This window comes from Triticum aestivum, chromosome 1A, assembly GCF_018294505.1.
Source record: "Triticum aestivum cultivar Chinese Spring chromosome 1A, IWGSC CS RefSeq v2.1, whole genome shotgun sequence".
In the NCBI taxonomy this organism is placed as follows: Eukaryota; Viridiplantae; Streptophyta; class Magnoliopsida; order Poales; family Poaceae; genus Triticum; species Triticum aestivum.
The window spans coordinates 303,611,009-303,630,765 of record NC_057794.1 but is presented as its reverse complement, the minus strand read 5'-3'; the positions used below and the strand labels follow the sequence as shown (position 1 = coordinate 303,630,765).

At 44.5% G+C, this 19,757-nt stretch overlaps 2 protein-coding genes and 1 long non-coding RNA gene across 3 annotated transcripts; 1 reads left to right on the top strand and 2 right to left on the bottom strand.

Annotated features, from left to right (window-relative positions):
• Nucleotides 1-8,201: 8,201 nt before the first annotated feature.
• Nucleotides 8,202-10,597, bottom strand: LOC123047241 (uncharacterized). The gene is made up of 2 exons (XR_006422857.1): nucleotides 10,406-10,597; nucleotides 8,202-8,425 (listed from the first exon to the last, which is right to left on the bottom strand). It is a non-coding gene; the product is annotated as an uncharacterized lncRNA (long non-coding RNA).
• Nucleotides 9,591-12,738, top strand: LOC123047232 (E3 ubiquitin-protein ligase AIRP2). Its single transcript, XM_044470735.1, has 5 exons — nucleotides 9,591-9,911; nucleotides 10,431-10,581; nucleotides 10,660-10,726; nucleotides 10,821-11,055; nucleotides 12,103-12,738. Exons 1-5 carry the CDS (start codon nucleotides 9,847-9,849, stop codon nucleotides 12,311-12,313), a joined length of 729 nt encoding a protein of 242 aa, XP_044326670.1. The 5' UTR covers nucleotides 9,591-9,846; the 3' UTR covers nucleotides 12,314-12,738.
• A 986-nt stretch (nucleotides 12,739-13,724) lies between these two features.
• Nucleotides 13,725-14,626, bottom strand: LOC123121450 (putative [ribosomal protein S18]-alanine N-acetyltransferase). The gene is made up of 2 exons (XM_044541467.1): nucleotides 14,295-14,626; nucleotides 13,725-14,190 (listed from the first exon to the last, which is right to left on the bottom strand). The coding sequence occupies exons 1-2, from the start codon at nucleotides 14,551-14,553 to the stop codon at nucleotides 13,970-13,972; spliced, it is 480 nt and encodes a 159-aa protein (XP_044397402.1). The 5' UTR covers nucleotides 14,554-14,626; the 3' UTR covers nucleotides 13,725-13,969.
• Nucleotides 14,627-19,757: the final 5,131 nt, after the last annotated feature.

The window sequence follows — 19,757 nt, the reverse complement described above, 5'->3', positions numbered from 1 at the left end:
TGGAAATGGTTCCAAGATTGATATGATCATCATCGCACACTCCCTATACTTTCGAGATTAGTGTTAAACCTAAAATAAATATTATTTAGTGTTTGCGTTGAGCATGAATATGATTGGATCATGTTTATTGCAATACGGTTATTCATGTAAGTTAGAGAATAATTGTTGTTCTGTTTACATGAATAAAACCTTCTATGGTCATACACCCAATGAAAATGGTTTGTTGGATCTCGATCGTGGTGATACATATTTTCATAATATTAAAGCCAAAAGATGCAAAGTTAATAATGATAGTGCAAATTATTTGTGGCACTGCCGTTTAGGTCATATCGGTATAAAGCGCATGAGGAAACTCCATACTGATGGACTTTTGGAACCACTTGATTATGAATCATTTGGTACTTGTGAACTGTGCCTCATGGGCAAGATGACTAAAACGCCGTTCTCCGGAACTATGGAACGAGCAACAGATTTGTTGGAAATCATACATACAGATGTGTGTGGTCCGATGAATATTGAGGCTCGCGGCAGGTATCATTATTTTCTGATCTTCACAGATGATTTGAGCAGATATGAGTATATCTACTTGATGAAACACAAGTCTGAAACATTTGAAAAGTTCAAAGAATTTCAGAGTGAAGTGGAGAATCATTGTAACAAAAATAAAAGTTTCTACAATATGATCGTAGAAGAAAAATATTTGAGTTACGAGTTTGGCCTTCAGTTAAAACAATGTGAAATAGTTTCACTACTCACGCCACCAGGAACACCACAGTGTAATGGTGTGTCCGAACGTCGTAACCGTACTTTATTAGATATGGTGCGATCTATGATGTCTCTTACCAATTTACCACTATCATTTTGGGGTTATGCATTAGAGACAACTACATTCACGTTAAATAGGGCACCATCTAAATCCATTGAGACGACACCGTATGAACTGTGGTTTGGCAAGAAACCAAAGTTGTCGTTTCTTAAAGTTTGGGGTTGCGATGCTTATGTGAAAAAGTTTCATCTTGATAAGCTCAAACCCAAGTCGGAGAAGTGCATCTTCATAGGATACCCAAAAGTAACTGTTGGGTACACCTTCTATCACAGATCCGAAGGCAAGATATTTGTTGCTGAGAATGGATCCTTTCTAGAGAAGGAGTTTCTCTCGAAAGAAGTAAGTGGGAGGAAAGTAGAACTTGATGAGGTAACTGTACCTGCTCCCTTATTGGAAAGTAGTTCATCATAGAAATATGTTCCTGTGACTACTACACCAATTAGTGAGGAAGCTAATGATGATGATCATGTAACTTTAGATCAAGTTACTATCGAACCTCGAAGGTAAACCAGAGTGAAATATGCACCAGAGTGGTACGGTAATCCTGTTCTGGATGTCATGTTACTTGACCATGACGAACCTACAAACTATGAGGAAGCGATGATGAGCCCAGATTCCGCGAATGGCTTGAGGCCATGAAATCTGAGATGAGATCCATGTATAAGAACAAAGTATGGACTTTGATTGACTTGCCCAAAGATCGGTGAGCCATTGAGATTAAACGGATCTTCAATAGGAAGACGGACGATGATAGTAGTGTTACTATCTACAAAGCTAGAATTGTCGCAAAAGGTTTTCAACAAGTTCAAGGTGTTGACTACGATGAGAGTTTCTCACTCGTATCTATGCTTAAGTTTGTCCGAATCACGTTAGAAATTGCCACATTTTATGAAATCTGGCAAATGGATAAACAAAAACTACATTCCTTAATGGATTTATTAAAGAAGAGTTGTATATGATGCAACAAGAAAGTTTTGTCAGTCCTAAAGGTGCTAACAAAATATGCAAGCTCCAGCGATCCATCTATGGACTGGTGCAAGCATCTCGGAGTTGGAATATACGCTTTGATAAGTTGATCAAAGCATATAGTTTTATGCAGACTTATAGTGAAGCCTGTATTTACAAGAAAGTGAGTGGGAGCACTGCAACATTTCTGATAAGTATATGCGAATGACATATTGTTGATCGGATATAATGTAGAATTATTCTGCAAATCATAAAGGAGTGTTGAAAGGAGTTTTTTAAAGAAAGACCTTAGTGAAGCTGCTTACATATTGAGCATCAACATCTATAGAGATAGATCAAGACGCTTCATAAGTTTTTCAATGAGTACATACCTTGACAAGATTTTGAAGTAGTTCAAAATGGAACAGTCAAAGAAAGAGTTCTTGCCTGTGTTACAAGGTGTGAAACTGAGTAAGACTCAAAGCCCGGCCACGGCAGAAGATAGAAAGAGAATGAAAGTCATTCCCTATGCCTTGGCCATAGGTTCTATAAAATATGCCATGCTGTGTACTAGATCTACTGTATACCCTACACTCTTCTTGGCAAGGGAGTACAATAGTGATCTAGGAGTAGATCATTGGACAGCGGTCAAAATTATCCTTAGTGGAATAAGGATATGTTTCTCGATTATGGAGGTGACAAAAAAGGTTCGTCATAAAGGGTTACGTCGATGCAAATTTTGACACTGATCCAGATGACTCTAAATCTCAATCTGGATACATATTGAAAGTGGGAGCAATTAGCTAGAGTAGCTCCGTGCAGAGCATTGTTGACATAGAAATTTGCAAAATACTTACGGATCTGAATGTGGCACACCCATTGACTAAACTTCTCTCACAAGCAAAACATGATCACACCTTAGTACTCTTTGGGTGTTAATCACATAGCGATGTGAACTAGATTATTGACTCTAGTAAACCCTTTGGGTGTTGGTCACATGTTGATGTGAACTATGGGTGTTAATCACATGGTGATGTGAACTATTGGTATTAAATCACATGGCGATGTGAACTAGATTATTGACTCTAGTGCAAGTGGGAGACTGAAGGAAACATGCCCTAGAGGCAATAATAAAGTTATTATTTATTTCCTTATATCATGATAAATGTTTATTATTCATGCTAGAATTGTATTAACCGGAAACATAATACATGCGTGAATACATAGACAAACAGAATGTCACTAGTATGCCTCTACTTGACTAGCTCGTTGATCAAAGATGGTTAAGTTTCCTAGCCATTGACATGGGTTGTCATTTGATTAACGGGATCACATCATTAGGAGAATGATGTGATTGACTTGACCCATTCCGTTAGCTTAGCACCCAATCGTTTAGTATGTTGCTATTGCTTTCTTCATGACTTATACATGTTCCTATGACTATGAGATTATGCAACTCCCGTTTATCAGAGGAACACTTTGTGTGCTACAAAACATCACAACGTAACTGGGTGATTATAAAGGTGCTCTACAGGTGTCTTCAAAGGTACTTGTTGGGTTGGCGTATTTCGAGATTAGGATTTGTCACTCCGATTGTCGGAGATGTATCTCTGGGCCCTCTCGGTAATGCACATCACTTAAGCCTTGCAAGCATTGCAACTAATGAGTTAGTTGTGGGATGATGTATTACGAAACGAGTAAAGAGACTTACCGGCAACGAGATTGAACTAGGTATTGAGATACCGACGATCGAATCTCGGGCAAGTAACATACCGATGACAAAGGGAACAACGTATGTTGTTATGCGGTTTGACCGATAAAGATCTTCGTAGAATATGTAGGAACCAATATGAGCATCCAGGTTCCGCTATTGGTTATTGACTGGAGACATGTCTCGGTCATGTCTACATAGTTCTCGAACCCGTAGGGTCTGCACGCTTAAAGTTTCGGTGACGATTTGTATTATGAGTTATGTGATTTGATGTACCGAAGGTAGTTCGGAGTCCCGGATGAGATCGGGGACATGATGAGGAGTCTCAAAATGGTCGAGACATAAAGATCAATATATTGGACGATTATATTTGGACATCAGAAAGGTTCCGTGTGATTCGGGTATTTTTCGGAGTCCCGGGGAGTTACGGGAATACGGGGAAGTAGTATTGGGCCTTAATGGGCCTTAGGTGGAAGGAGAGGCAGCAGCCAAGAGGTGGCGCGCGCCCCTCCCAAGCCCAGTCTGAATTGGACAAGGGGTTTGGGGCGCGGCCCCCCTCTCCCTTCCTTCTCCACTCCCCTCCTTTCCCCCCTTATCCTAGTTGGACTAGGAAAGGAGGAAACCTACTCCTACTAGGAGTAGGAATCCTACTCCCTTGGCGCGCCCCTCCTAAGGCCGGCCTCCTCCCTTACTCCTTTATATACAGGGGCAGGGGCACCCCAAGACACAATAATTGATCGTTTGATCTTTTAGCCATGTGCGGTGCCCCCCTCCACCATAGTCCACCTCGATAATACTGTAGCGGTGCTTAGGCGAAGCCCTGCGTCGGTAGAACATCATCATCGTCACCACGCCGTCGTGCTGACGAAACTCTCCCTCAACACTCGGCTAGATCGGAGTTCGAGGGACGTCATCGGGCTGAACGTGTGCTGAACTCGGAGGTGTCGTACGTTCGGTACTTGATCGGTCGGATCGTGAAGACGTACGACTACATCAACCGCGTTCTGCTAATGCTTCTGCTTTCGGTCTACGAGGGTACGTGGACAACACTCTCCCCTCTTGTTGCTATGCATCACCATGATCTTGCGTGTGCGTAGGAATTTTTTTGAAATTTCTACGTTCCCCAACAAGATCTTTATCGGTCAAACCGCATAACAACATACGTTGTTCCCTTTGTCATCGGTATGTTACTTGCCCGAGATTTGATCGTCGGTATCATCATACCTAGCTCAATCTCGTCATCGGCAAGTCTATTTACTCATTCCGCAATGCATCATCCCATGGCTAACTCATTAGACACATTGCTTGCAAGGGTCATAGTGATGTGCATTATAGAGAGGGCCCAAAGATACCTCTCCGATACACGGAGTGACAAATCCTAATCTTGATCTATGCCAACTCAACAAACATCATCGGAGACACCTGTAGAGCATCTTTATAATCACCCAGTTACGTTGTGAGGTTTGATAGCACACAAGGTGTTCCTTCAGTATTCGAGAGTTGCATGATCTCATAGTCTGAGGAACATGTATAAGTCATGAAGAAAGCAATAGCAGAAAAACTAACGATCATTATGCTAAGCTAACGGATGGGTCTTGTCCATCATATCATTCTCTAATGATGTGATCCCGTTCATCAAATGACAACACATGTCTATGGCTAGGAAACTTAACCACATTTGATTAACGATCTAGTCAAGTAGAGGCATACTAGGGACACTCTGTTTGTCTATGTATTCACACATGTACTAAGTTTCTGGTTAATACAATTCTAGCATGAATAATGAACATTTATCATGATATAAGGAAATATAAATAACAACTTTATTATTGCCTCTAGGGCATATTTATTTCAATGGCCTATGGATTTGACACTCTTTCTTTGTCATGTAAGGGCCCCACGACAACATCAGCACGCTTCATCAATCACAGTTGTTTGCAAAGACTTTATAATGAGAATGCTTTTGAGGGCAACTACGCCATCAATGGGAATGACTACACCATGGGTACTACCTTACCGATGATATCTATCCTCAAAGAGATATATATATATCCTCACAGGGGTACAATTACGAAGACTGTCTCTGATCCAGAAGGTAAAAGTTATGTCTTTTCCTAAATGCAAGAAGGTGCTAAGAAGGATGTGGAGGTGCATTTGGATTTCTCCAAGCTCAATGAGCTATTGTTGATGAATGATGTCTACTACACAACCTTCTTATTGTAGGCTCGTGTTGGGCCTCCAAGCGCAGAGTTTTGTAGGACAGTAGCAAATTTTTATCAAGTGGATGACCTAAGATTTATCAATCCGTGGGGGCGTAGGATGAAGATGGTCTCTCTCAAACAACCCTGCAATCAAATAACAAAGAGTCTCTTGTGTCCTCAACACACCCAATACAATGGTAAATTGTATAGGTGCACTAGTTCGGCGAAGAGATGATGATACGAGCGTAATATGGATGGTAGATATAGGTTTTTGTAATCTGAAAATATAAAAACAGCAAGGTAACTAGTAATAAAAGTGAGCAAAAATGGTATTGCAATGCTTGGAAACAAGGCCTAGGGTTCATAGTTTCACTAGTGCAAGTTCTCTCAACAATGATAACATAACTAAATCATATGGCAATCCCTCAATGTGCGACAAAGAATCACTCCAAAAAATTTATCGCGGAGAACAGAAGATGAAATTTCTTGTAGGGTATGAAACCACCTCAAAGTTATTTTTTCCGATCAATCCATTGAGCTATTCCTATAAGTGTCACAAACAGCCCTAGAGTTCGTAGTAAAATAACACCATATGACACACATCAATCAACCCTAATGTCACCTAGATACTCCAATGTCACCACAAGTATCCATGAGTCAATTATACGATATGCATCAAACAACCTCATATTCATAATATTCAATCCAACACAAAGAACCTCAAAGAGTGCCCCCATATTCCTACCAGAGAAACAAGGACGAAAACGTGCATCAACCCCTATGCATGGATTATCCCAATGTCACCTCGGGAATCCGCGAGTTGAGTGCCAAAACATACATCAAGTGAATCAATAGAACACCCCATTGTCACCGCGGGTATCCCACGCAAGACATACATCAAGTGTTCTCAAATCCATAATAGTATTCAATCCGATAATAGTGAAACCTCAAAGTTAAAAATCAATTCATCACAAGAAGGTAGAGGGGAAGAAACACCATATGATTCAACTATAGTAACAAAGCTCGAGATACATCAAGATCGTGCCAAATCAAGAACAGGAGAGAGATAGATCAAACAAATAGCTACTGGTACATACCCTCAGCCCCGAGGGTGAACTACTCCCTCCTCGTCATGGAGACCGCCGGGATGATGAAGATGGCCTTTGGTGATGGTTCCCCCTCCGGCAGGGTGCCGGAACGGGCTCCCGATTGGTTTTTCGTGGCTACAGAGGCTTGCGGCGGCGGAACTCCCGATCTAGATTTCTTTCTAGGGGTTTCGTGATTTATAGGATTTTTTGGCGTCGGTCTCACGTCAGAGGGGGGTTCCCGAGGGACCCATAAGGCAGGGGGTGCGCCCTGGGGGGCGCCTTCCACCCTTGTGGTTGCCTCGGGACTCCTCTGATCCATCTCCGACACTCCGCGGGCTTCTTCTAGTCCATAAAAAATCAACGTAAATTTTCAGCTTGTTTGGACTCCGTTTGATATTCCTTTTCTGTAAAACTCAAAAACAAGGAAAAAAAACAGAAACTGGCACAGGGCTCTAGGTTAATAGGATGGGGACGAAGCACTTCATCTATATGCTTTGCTTATTGAAGTTGAATGGGAAAATCAATTGGCTCGTTGCTATTTCCAATTCCGTCAAGACCGCAATGCTCCACAAAGAAAAAGGTGTTGATCCAACTATTCCAACACAAAACGGGCTTCCTTCAGCCAACATGGTGGTTAGGAACCAGTGAAGAAGTGGGAGGAGAAGGAGAAGCGAGAAGCCAAGATGATGAAAAAGTTTGAGGTCATCATGACAACGAAGGTGGAGGCATGTGTCATGTGCAATGAGGTGAAAGAGAGAAAGAAAGCGAAGAGGTTTGTCACCTTCATGGAGATGCAAGACAAGTTAAAGCTCCAAGAGAAAATGTTTGAGATCAAGGCCTCTTCGGCGGACTCCAAAATGGTGTTCATGAAGACGCCGGACATGGATCCTGACGTGGCGAAGATTGTCCAAGCCTACCTCGCGGGCATATTGAAGCGCTTGGCGAAACCGGAAGAGGCCGGACAAGCCGAAGAGTGAGGTCTTTTCACAGACAACCTAACTGTGAGCCGAGAAGGAGGTCTTTGGAACTAACAACCTTATTGGCAACTTTTATGAACGACTTGTATTAAAAACTAATTGAACATCTGATGCTTTTTTCGTGATTGCACATGTTTGGAATTATAATATTTGTACTTAAATTGATATTGATCTAAATGTGTATGTCAAATGGAGGAGACCGGGCCTGGGGGACATTTTCTTTAACACGGTACAATCATAGATTCTCATACACACGCACATATGCTCACCCCTATGGGTGTACGCATACACATTCTATCCCCATATTCACCTTTAAGACACGACATCGCATTTTTAGATTGACGAAGTTATCACGGGCGCCTGACGGACATTTGATGTATGTCGTTGAATGGTCTCCGCCCCTATCCGTGACAATTTGTTTCAGAAAAGCATCAGACCTATTATAAAAGTTCATCGAAAGTATAAAGCATCTTAAATATAATAAAAATTACATTGAGATTCCGAAACCATGGATGGTCACTATTGCCATCAGAACGAGCTGCTGACGCGCCACTATCGCTGCTCCACTACCAGGGCCGACTTGACCTTGCAATGACAGTCAGGAAGTCTTCGTGCACGTGCCCCTAAGGACCAATGCCCTGTAGCCGCAGTCGTCGCCGTTGAACCCTTGCATTGATCTGAAACAGCTGACACAAAATCTCACCACATGACGAGTAACCGTAACCTCAGTATCCCAAGAAGACGACAGGAATCTACGTCGGACCTCTATTAACTACGTCTAGACAGACGAACTCGAGAAGGATCGAAGCCTGAAAAACAAACTCGAAAAAGAAGTGCTTCTTCTCGAGCGCCGCACCTGCGAGGACTAAAAACCCTAACCTAAACTACTAATCGTAGCGGAGGTGCCGAGATTCTTCTCCCCTTCCCCGGCCGCTGGAGCGGCAGGCAGATGGGAGGCGAATTCATAGATTAACCGATGAAGTCTGGAGAGGAGAGTTTGTCCTGACTGTCTAGGGTCTGGAAAGAAAAACAAGAGGAAGTCAAACAACCACAACGCGACTTGTGAATGCACTCAACTTCTGGGATTATGATTTTGTCTATCCGTGACATTTGGTGAGGTTCATTTTAGTTGCATTGGAGTTGCCCTAAGAGATATACACACAACTAGTACTACTGTTTCACACTTTAGCGTTTTGGGATTATTTATTTTTCATTAGATGCCTATAATGCGCCGAGACTGAGGGAGTACTTTGTTGATACATGACACATCTCATTCTCTCACACGGGGTCTAGAAGCATGTGTTGCAGCCCGCTGTAAATCAATAGCCCATTTTTCCTTTTTTTAACTTATTAAAGATATACAATATTTAAAATCTTACATCCTCGCTACATCATCTTATTATACTTTTCTACACACGTTCGAGAGTGTAGCGGAAAGAATTGCCTAGCCAGTACGAGAGTATTGGAGCTTTGCGTACCTAACGAGAGCGACTGCGTAACCAGATACACGATCCCAGACACGGCTGTATTCTACACACTGGTACGGAGCATCTGCCCGCAACGCAGGTAGTAAATCCAATCCGGCCGGAGAGGCGGTTAAGCGATAGCGATAACACATCGACCCGATCGAGCGGCACCTCACGTTGTTCCTCCGCAGCCTTGTCGTCGGTTCCCTGTACACGCGCCTCTTACCACGGGCCCGGCTCCACCTCCCTCACGCTTCCCGACGCATCCACACCCGCCGCGCCACACGTGTCGCCGCCCCGCCCCCGCCCCGGCGCGCGCTCCTCCTCCCTCCTCCCCCCAGTCCGCGCATCCGGCACGCACGCACGGCACACTCGCCTCCCCATTCCTTCCCCCCTCCCCCCTCCCCCCTCTCCTCCTCTTCAAAGACCACCACTCCTCCCTCCCTCCCCCGACGCCCACCCCGAGGCCAGGCCAGGGATCCCGAATGCAATCGCGGGCCGCAGTCGCCTAGCCGCCGCGAGGGCTCCACAGCGCGATCGAGGAGGGAGGGGGCTCCGCAGGCGAGGGCTAGCTGCGTGGCGCGTGCGCCGGGGTTGGATGAGAAGGGCGAGGGCGGCGGCGGAGGAGGAGGATGCGGAAGGCGTACAGGGACTCCCTCAAGGTGCTCGAAGCTGACATCCAGCACGCCAACACCCTGTAAGCGCCCCCGATTCCGACGCCCCGTCTCCGAATTTCGCCCCAAATTTGCCTGCTCGCCGCCCGCTCTCCCCTTCCTCGGTGAGAGGGATCGGCCCATGGGTTTCCGTGGGGCTCGTGGGACGCCTCGAGCGTCCGCCGCGACCGAGCAATGCGGCCTGCGAGATCGATCGACCGACCGACCGATCGGTGGGTGGGTGGGTGGGTGAACCGCGCGTCGGCGCCTCCGGTTCCTCAGGCGGAATTCATAGCGGGGGTTGGTCTGGCATGGCAGTCATTTAGACTGGCATTATTATCATTATCCGTGTGCCCACGGGCGGTGGAATGGTGGCAGATCAGCAGCGGGAGGAGGAAGAGATCACATGTGTTCCCCATGTCATATTAAAACACTCTGCCCCATGTGTTTGCGTTCTAAATTATGCTAATCCTTTAGACGAAAAGGGGGAGGATAAGGCAGCTAGTGCGATTCAGGGCAAGGGAGTGGGATCTCTGACCTCAAGTGATCTATCTGACGTGCAGGGCGACTGAATTTCCGCGGGAGTACGATGGGGCGTGCCTGCAGATGCGGCTGTCGTTTAGCCCCGCCGCGCACATATTCCTCTTCCTGGTGCAGTGGACGGACTGCAGCCTCGCTGGGGCTCTCGGATTGATGAGGATCCTCATATACAAGGTTCCGTTGCTTGTTCAACCTCATCATGGCTGTTGGTTCGCTGCTCGTGCTTTAATGAGATTGTAGCTCGTCCTGCAGGTCTACGTCGATGGCACAACCACCATGTCGACCCATGAGAGGAAAGCCAGCATCAAGGAATTCTATGGTATGAGATGAGTTCCTTGTTACTTTAGCCGAAGGTCTGACTATGCTGCTTGTATACTGATTGTACTGTTTTATTGACTGGAATTGTTATACAGCTGTAATATTTCCTTCTTTGCTGCAACTGCAAAGAGGGATCACTGATATGGAGGACAAGAAGCAGAAGGCCGTGTGTATGGAGAGGTACAGAAGGAGAGATGAAGACGAAACAAGCAGCTTATCTGATGTTGATGCTGAGAGGGAGGAGGAATGTGGGATCTGCATGGAGATGAACAGCAAAGTTGTGTTGCCCAACTGCACACATGCGATGTGTCTCAGATGCTATCAGGACTGGTATGCACAAACTTTCAGCTTCTCCCCATGCGTTTCGTGTGATTGCATTTCAGTGGCGTATAACCCTCCCACACCCTACCAAACATTGAGGCGTTGATAATGTGGCTTTATAGATAGGTTTTCGCCTCTCTCTAGTGCCTCGTGTTATGTATGTTGGCTACACTCCCTATTATCCTTCTGTCGCATGGATGTCTCTTGAGAATAATGGAAGTTTACACCCCACAAAACCAAATGTGGAGCTGTTTATAGCGTTGACTTGTGGATAAGCTTATGCCTCATTTTCAGGTTGCTTCTCCACATTCCTGTTCTTATAGCCTTATACACAATATCAAGCCTTCTAAATATGGCATCATTTTGATTTCGAGTGGCTAAACAGAACAGGAATAGTACTTTCTGAATGATGCAGCAATTTTTGTTATGTATCTCCATTACTATGGGTTCCATCATACATTCCTGAAATGAGCAACACCCTACAAAGTGGACGTCCAATTTGCAAACTGCGGATAGTCTAAAAATGCATTGACTGACGACTTGAGACTTCCCTGAACTGTATTCTGTTGTTCTTTGCTCTGAACAACATAACTATGTATTTTATTGAGCACTGACTGTTCTATTAGTTTTTGGTCCAGTTTGTGTACATGCTTTTTGTGCACCATCTGTGTAATCCAGACAGTGTGCTTTGTCAATTAATTAGGGATATGATAGTGTAGGCTTAGGTCGTACTTACATTTACTTTAGCTGGCCATTCACTAGTTAGACGCTGTGTGGGTTCTGCAGATCAACGTAGTTTCATGTTTTTGAAAACGCTTATAGTGCCATGTGGTGATTCATGTGTTTACTGTATCAGTTGTTTAACAACTTCCACGTGGTGTTCCTACAATAGATATGATCTATTTTCTTTTCTTGCAGCCCATGAACAGCTTATCTGGCAGCATAACATGGAATGTTCTCCTATACTTCTGGAGCTGCCATGTAGTTACGACCGTTACAACGTCTGTTTGTTGTTCCAAAACAATGTTTTAACAGAAAAATTATTGTATATTGCAGGAACTCGAGGTCACAGTCCTGCCCATTCTGCCGCGACAACTTGAAGAAGACTGACCCTGGTGACTTGTGGATTTACGTCGAGGACGACGACGTGGTCGACATGGAGACGGTATCAAGAGAGAACCTCAGACGGCTGTTCATGTACATAAACAAGCTCCCTCTGATCGTGCCTGATGTCATCTTCAGTGTCTACGATTCCCACATAAAATGAATGGTGCGGCACTCCCCTTATCAAGGTCCTCAGCCAAGTGCCCAGCTCCTTTTAATCTATTTGGGAAGCTCCCCCAAGCTCTCTGGTTTCCATGCCTGTACCCAAGCCCTTCGAAGTGCCTGAACTGTCGCATTTGTAGTCGCAAACCTTTTGTTTGTGCTTTAGATCTTATTTAGTGCGTACCTGCATGCTTAAGCTAAGCATATCCAGCCAGTTTGTATATATCTCACATGGCTCTGTTAATAGAGAACTGTAGCTGGCCCCAAATGGAGGCGGTGCTGTTTAATATCCTTCCATGTTTCCCCCCTTTGTATAACTGTCTTCAGGTTTGAGCACTGAAGCTGGTACTTGTTTCTTAAGATTTTTCTTCGCAGTTTGCATCTGTAATTTTCATGCTATAAAATTATATTACTAAAGTTGTACTACTCCCTCCGTCACGGTTTAGAAGGCGCGCTTGAAAATTCTCTAGGACCTAGTTGCTTATCTATTGGTTGTGAAATGGACTAAAAAATAGCATTCTTACTATGCGTGCATATAAAAGTAGTACTAAATAGCTACTAGAAATAAATGCAATGCGCCCTAAACATTGTTTATTGTGAAAACGTACGCAAATTTAACTGTGTTTTAAACTGTGACGGAGGGAGTACTAAAGCTGTGACAATTAATATGGACAGGAGAGAGTACTAATTAATGCTTGTGAAATTGACATACTCCCTCCTTTCTGGTTTATAGGGCTTATTATTTAAAATTTTAATTTCTCCATTTCATAAGGCTTAATTTGGTTGTTTCTCATCACATATTCAGATTCTAAGGTGCATTAAATCATTGCATGTAAGAATTAAGAGAAAATTGATCAATGCATGTACTTTATGCATGCATGCATTGCAATTAATGCATTCATAAACATAATTTTTTAGAAAAACAAGAGTATTAGTTAGGTACTTTTGCAAACTACAAAAAGTATTTCACCACTCATCATCTACCTTGGTTTGTGAAATTTTTAAATTGAGCCCTATAAATCGAAAAAAAGAGAGTAACAATAAGGAGTTGCATTAAATCATATTCTCTTGCTGCAAAGTGATAATACTACAGTGAAGTTGGCCGACTACTTCCAATGCATTGGCACTTACATAAAGTGCTAAACATATTGAAAACTTTAACAACTAAAACCCCCAATACATAGGCGCTTAACTTGTTGGTGCTAAGCATCCATTTAATAATTTTGCAAATAAAATTCTTCATTCATTGATGGGATTGTTTCATTTAAGTCTATTGCCTAGGTTTTTCGCGCTTAGCATTGTTTCTTTCTGGATCGCCATCCTCATCTCTCTCGTCTTAATTACCTTGTCACATCAGTTTTTTTTGCCTACATAGCAGTCTTAGCACCTATACAGGATGGAACATTAGGAGGGACCTTAGCAACAATATTTGCATTTGGTAATGTCTGTTAGTCTGAAACTGCAACATCATAAATGAGTAATACATCCGCAGATTTTTACCGAGATACTGTTATTTGGGGCCATTTGAAGCGCAGACATTTCACAGTAAATAAGTTCAACTCTCATGTAAATTCAGAAGAAGAAGAAAACAATTTGAACTCAACAACAGCACAATCGGCGGAGTGAAGAAGCCTTGATGCTCCGATCCTGATGATTTCTAGAGATCCATGTACATCCGGTAAGCATTCCTCTGTGCGGAGTAGTAGCCCTCGATGGTGGCGTCCACCTGGAACCCGGCCTTCCGGTAAAGCGCCACCGCGGCCGTCCTCGCCGGGTCGACGTGGAGGGACACCCGCTGGACCCGCCTCCTCCGGCACTTCTCGACGGCGGCCTGCAGGAGCGCCTCGCCGAGGCCCTGCCTCCGGCAGCTCTCCTTCACTGCACGCACGCACGCGCCAAAAGTTCAGACCAAAAGCTTGCGGCGACTCTGAGTACGGAGTTTCGACCGGGCGGGGTGATAAAAGTCAGTGCGGGAGGCTCACCGGCGAGTTTGGTGATGGAGGCGCAGAGGGAGGTGGCGCAGGTGTACATGGCGTAGCCGGCGACCTCCTCGTCGTCGCCGACGCCGGACGTCGAGTAGATCAGGCCGGTGTTCCGGCGCTTGAGCTCGTCGTGGAACGAGCGCGCCAGCGACTCGTGCTTCGGGAAGATCCTCTTCTCCAGCCGCACGATGTCGTCGATGACGCGGCCGGCGCGCTCGTGTGAAGGGTCCAACTCGAGGATCGTGGCCGCGGCCGCCATGGCTCTTCACGGACGGGGCGAGCGAACGTGGAGCTCTCTTTTGCAATTCCCCCCTGCTTCTTCCCCGATTAGAAAATCAGTAGACCTAGCACCAAAAAGGGTAATTGCTTGGACAGACTATATCAGTAATTTTGACAAGCAACTTCTGAACTTTTTTGTTTTTGAAAAACTTCAGAACATTGTTCATGTGTACCTCGTGGGTGAATTTGCAAAATCCCTGCGAGGTGTACCCACCAGTTGGATCATCATTGTGACCTTCTTCTCCATTTTTTTCATGGAAATGATATTTATTCATCAAGGCATAAGGTTATGACAATCGGCAGCCACGATGCTAGTGATTTCCTCCGGTGTATTACACAACCAACAAGCAGTGCGCTCTTTTTTTTTTAGCATCAATACAGACACAAGCGCTCATATACATGTGCATGCGCTCATCCCTATGAACGCACACACGCACACCCTACCCATATAAGCAGCTCCGAGAGACTGAGCCGGCATATCATCTTGAGATTTACGAAGTTACCGTAGGCGCCTCGTCGTCGACGGGAACGTCTCCTCCCACTGAAAGCGCATCGTCGGAAATCCTGAAATAAATCCAAGAATAATGCAAGCACCAGGATTTAAACCTTAGTGGGTTGGGGATACCACTGTCCACCTAACCAACTCCACAGGTTGATTCGCTCTTGCAATGTACCCGGAGAGGCAATGCTATGACCGGCTACATTACCTTCACGCTTAACCTTTTCTAACCGACAACAGTGATCTAATCTCCAGAACATGATGTGCAATTGTGCATGCATCGACCGGTCCTTTCTCGGCTTCTCGATCATCTAGATCGGTTCAGCACAATCATTTTTTACCATGAAGTTGAGCTCCGTCCAGCTCAAGGCGAGGTAGATTCCTTCCCGGATTGCAGCAAGCTCGGCCTCAAGTGTATTGTTACAAAAACTCGACGACCTGATTGCTGCAAAAATAACCACGCAAGCATGGTCTCTGCATGTGATCTTCTTTTGAGGGAAATCATGCTTATCTCATTTTAGGAAATCATTATGATTTTCTTTTAGCAAAACTGGTGCAGATTCAACACGTTGTTTTATATGCTAAGTATTGTTTTTTATTTTCCAATGAGTGGTATGAAAGGAATTTGGCGGGACTGGATTCTGAAAAAAAACATATTTCTTTGGCAGGTGGCCAAGAATCGGATATCGAGTGGTAACTAGGTTATTATGTCTTATCAGGCACGGGGCAGATGATGGAAATGTGTGTGGTGTGGCCTTGACTAAAACTGCGACCACATTCTCTTATGTATTGTGGCTAGAATTGCATGGAGTGTGCTGAGGGAGGCTGTTGGTTGTGGTTGGAATCCGTCTGGTTTCATGGCTTCTATTGCCTTGTCCAGGGATCAAGAGGGAAGGATCGTATGTTGGTTTGGGTGAAGTTCGGCGCGCTAGCTTGGATGGTACAGACAACTCATAATAAAGCGCTTATAGAAGGAAAGTTGCTTCCGCATTTGGTGGACTTGATGTACAAGTTGGTGGTGCTTTTGCAGCTATGGAAGTTGTTGGCGATACCCAAGGATCAGACGCAGGTGGATCAACTTATCACCAGGCTGCGTGCAAGATGCATTGAGTTAAAACGACCTACGAGGAGGGACATCGCCAACTAGGGAGCCGCCTACCCGCCCGTCGCTCGCTTTGAGTGGTTGTATATCTATCTTCGTCGCTTTGCGGGCACTGTGTCACTATGCTTGGTCCTCGTGGCCATGTGTCGTACTATCTATTTTTTCTTTTTCTATGTTCCTCGAACATTTGCTGAACTTATAAGGGCCGCATTTTAAGGCCGGACATGTGCCTCTCTAAAAAGGTATACAAATATACACCTTCACTTTGAAATTATAATTTTGCCCTAAGTCACTCTTCTTGAAGTTTGATAAAGTAACATTGAAATATATTTGCATCCACATCAATGTAGTTTTGTTAGTTTTGGAATAAAACATGATATCATAGATATTAACATTTTATTTTTACATATTTGACCAAATACGGAGGAACTTTACAAGACAAAACTATACCTTATATATTTTTTGAATGGTGGAAGTATGTGTGAGATCTTAATTGATCATAATTTTTATCTCATGCTAAGACATCGAACTATACACGTGTTTATGAATATCCGAAGTAAGGATATAGCAGAAAACGAATGCATATATAATGCCCAACAAGACTACGTTGTGAATGTGCATTGAATTGTATCCTTTCAAACAACTAGCATCAAATGACCACCTTTTTCTTGAATGGTATATGAGTTCTCTGGACCGGGAGCTTCACTAAGAAAAACGTTGGTGATAGTACGAAGCTCAAACAAGAAAAGAAAATAACATCTCAGGCCATGTCATTTGCATGCCGGGGGGGTGTCCTAAACAGAGAACGAAAAAATACGAACGAGTCCAAAACACAGCTCTGGCGCAAATCCAGCCCTGCCGCCACAGGATGACACTACTTAGAACTACAGCACTGCCACTACTGCATCTCCAATGACCGAGCTTGCCGAAGATAGAATTAGTGGCCTCTACAACATTGATGCAATGCCTCCCTTTAAGCATAGTGGTCGGGAGGAAGAAAAGGAGTCGCCTCATAGATCCACCAGACCTTCCTTCGGTCAGAATATTCGCCAGAGGGGCGATGGAAATCAACATGCGACTGACAAGCGGGCGTTGTTGCTCCACCACAAACATCGGAGAAGTAACATCAATCTCCAATCGACTAGAGCATAAACTCATCGTCTTCCCTTCTCTGTCCCCAACACCTTGATGGCGACCCAGGAACAAGACATGAGAAGGAAAACCTCCATATGAGGTATGCACGTGAGCTTATTTTTGGGGAACGTTGTTGTATCAGCCAACTCCTTCAATCTCGTGGCCGCGGAGCACCGCAAGCCATCACACAATCTTGAATATTGCGGTGACACGCTCTAAGCTGGCATAACGCCAAATGTCTCGAAGACAAACGACCTAGACCTAGTACTATATATATGGAATCTCCCCCAATCACCTCTCTGCTCCTACTCCGGTCGGCAACGTCTAGGGAGAAGAAAGGGGATCCGGGCGAGGCCTTGCACATGAGACAATTTCAAAGGGATAAGCGTGGAAGATAAATGTGTGTGGGTGTGTGTGGGTGTGGGGGGGGTCCCGTTTGGGCATCTTGAATAGTAGCTTACATCTTAGCTTGTTGTGTTCCATCAGTATTGTTATGACTGCATAGACTTCACAAAGAACTCCTTCCTCCACTTATCGCGGTCATTACCGACTTTGCTATGCCATTGCTTCTATGTCTTGCTAGTTGTACGTCCAACCTGTCACTCGGTCAGGATGGTGAGGTCCATCATCGACCGTCCGTGAGCATCGAGCCTAGGTATCCGTACTTTACAAGCAAGGGATGTATGATAAACCCGACAAAGAAAAGGAGAAACATACTCACTTGTGGCAGGGCCAAAGGTGGTGCATCATAAAGTGAAAGTGCTAGTGATCGACTAGAGGGGGGGGGTGAATAGGCGATTTTTATGAAAGTCTTCTAAACAGGGAAGTTTCGAAGACAAACGATAGAAGTAAACCTATTACCACGCAGCGGAAGGTAGACTACACTAGGCAAACCTTAGTCAGGTAATCAACGAAGTGAAAGCACAATAATAAGAGCAGCTAGGCAGTAGGGATCAGGTAGGAAGATATTGTGAAGCCAATCAGAACAAGCAGTCACCCAGTGAAGACAAAAGATAATGCAATCATGCAGTGACTTCACAAGGACCAACAGTAAGTAAAGGGAAGGGAAGGATGAAACCAGTGACTCGTTGAAGACAATGATTTGTTGGACCAGTTCCAGTTGTTATGACAACTGTACGTCTGGTTAGGGCAGCTAGGTATTTAAACATGAGGACACACAGTCCCGGACACCCAGTCCTGAACACGCAGCTCAGAACCCTTAGTCCTCACCATATTCCCCTTGAGCTAAGGTCACGCAGACCTCGCCCAATCACTCTGGTAAGTCTTCAAGGTAGACTCCCAAACCTTCACAGACTTCGTTCACCGGCGATCCACAATGACTCTTGGATGCTCAGAACGCGACGCCTAACCGGCTGGAGGATTCACAGTCCTCAAGTGTAATAAGTCTTCAGATCACACAGACATGACGACTTAAGTGATGCCTAACACTCTTTGGCTCTGGGTGGTTAGGACTTTATCCTCGCAAGGAATTCTCTCTCAAAGGCTTCGAGGTGGGTTGCTTTCAAACGACAACAGCCGTACTTTAACTCTGAGTAGCCAACCGTTTATGGTTGTAGGGGGTGGGCTATTTATAGCCACTAGGCAACCCGACCTGATTTGTCCGAAATGACCCTGAGTCACTAAGGAACTGACGCATATTCCAACGGTCAGATATCAAACACACACGGCAACTTTACTTGGGCTACAAGAAAAGCTGACTTGTCCAACTCTGGACAAGATTCGCTCTCATAGTCTTCACTCGAAGACATAGAATTTTGGTTAAGCATCACTTCAGTCATTCTGACTGGTTCTCTTGGACCCCACTTAACAGTACGGTGGTTCCTATGACTCAACAAAGAAGAAAAAGAACTACGAAAGATCTAAGTCTTCGCGCTCCATAGTCTTCATGCGATGTATTCTCTTGTCATAGTCTTCAATGTGAATGTCTTCACATACCACCTTTGACTTCAATGTCTTCATACATTTTTAGGGGTCATCTCTGGTAGGAAAACCGAATCAATGAGGGACTTCTACCTGTGTTATCCTGCAATTCTCACAAACACATTAGTCCCTCAACTAGGTTTGTCGTCAATACTCCAAAACCAACTAGGGGTGGCACTAGATGCACTTATAATCTCCCCATTTTTGGTGATTGATGACAAACTAGTTGAAGTTTTCAACGGGGAATATAATATGTGAAATTGTGAAGGATAAGGAATTGTCTTCATAAGTTGTAAGGGCTCCCCCTGAAGATGTGCATATAAGTAATTTGCTTTTGGAATGCAAATGCACATGGCAGGTTGTACTTGTGGAGATCCTCTTCAACTTATGATGACAATTCATCATGCATGAAAAGTATGTGAAGATAATGACATGCATAATGGAAAATGGAGGTCTGCAAAATGATCTAAGTGCGGAATTTATCGTCGCACATGCGGAATTTATCATC

Excerpts from the sequence above, each read along its gene's own strand:
- LOC123047232 (XM_044470735.1), top strand. The coding sequence starts at position 9,847 with ATGCGGAAGGCGTACAGGGACTCCCTCAAGGTGCTCGAAGCTGACATC. Across the intron at positions 9,912-10,430 it reads ATCCAGCACGCCAACACCCT|GGCGACTGAATTTCCGCGGG; the intron begins GTAAGCGCCCCC and ends TCTGACGTGCAG. Across the intron at positions 10,582-10,659 it reads TGAGGATCCTCATATACAAG|GTCTACGTCGATGGCACAAC; the intron begins GTTCCGTTGCTT and ends CTCGTCCTGCAG.
- LOC123121450 (XM_044541467.1), bottom strand. The coding sequence starts at position 14,553 with ATGGCGGCCGCGGCCACGATCCTCGAGTTGGACCCTTCACACGAGCGC. Across the intron at positions 14,191-14,294 it reads CTCCATCACCAAACTCGCCG|TGAAGGAGAGCTGCCGGAGG; the intron begins GTGAGCCTCCCG and ends GCGTGCGTGCAG.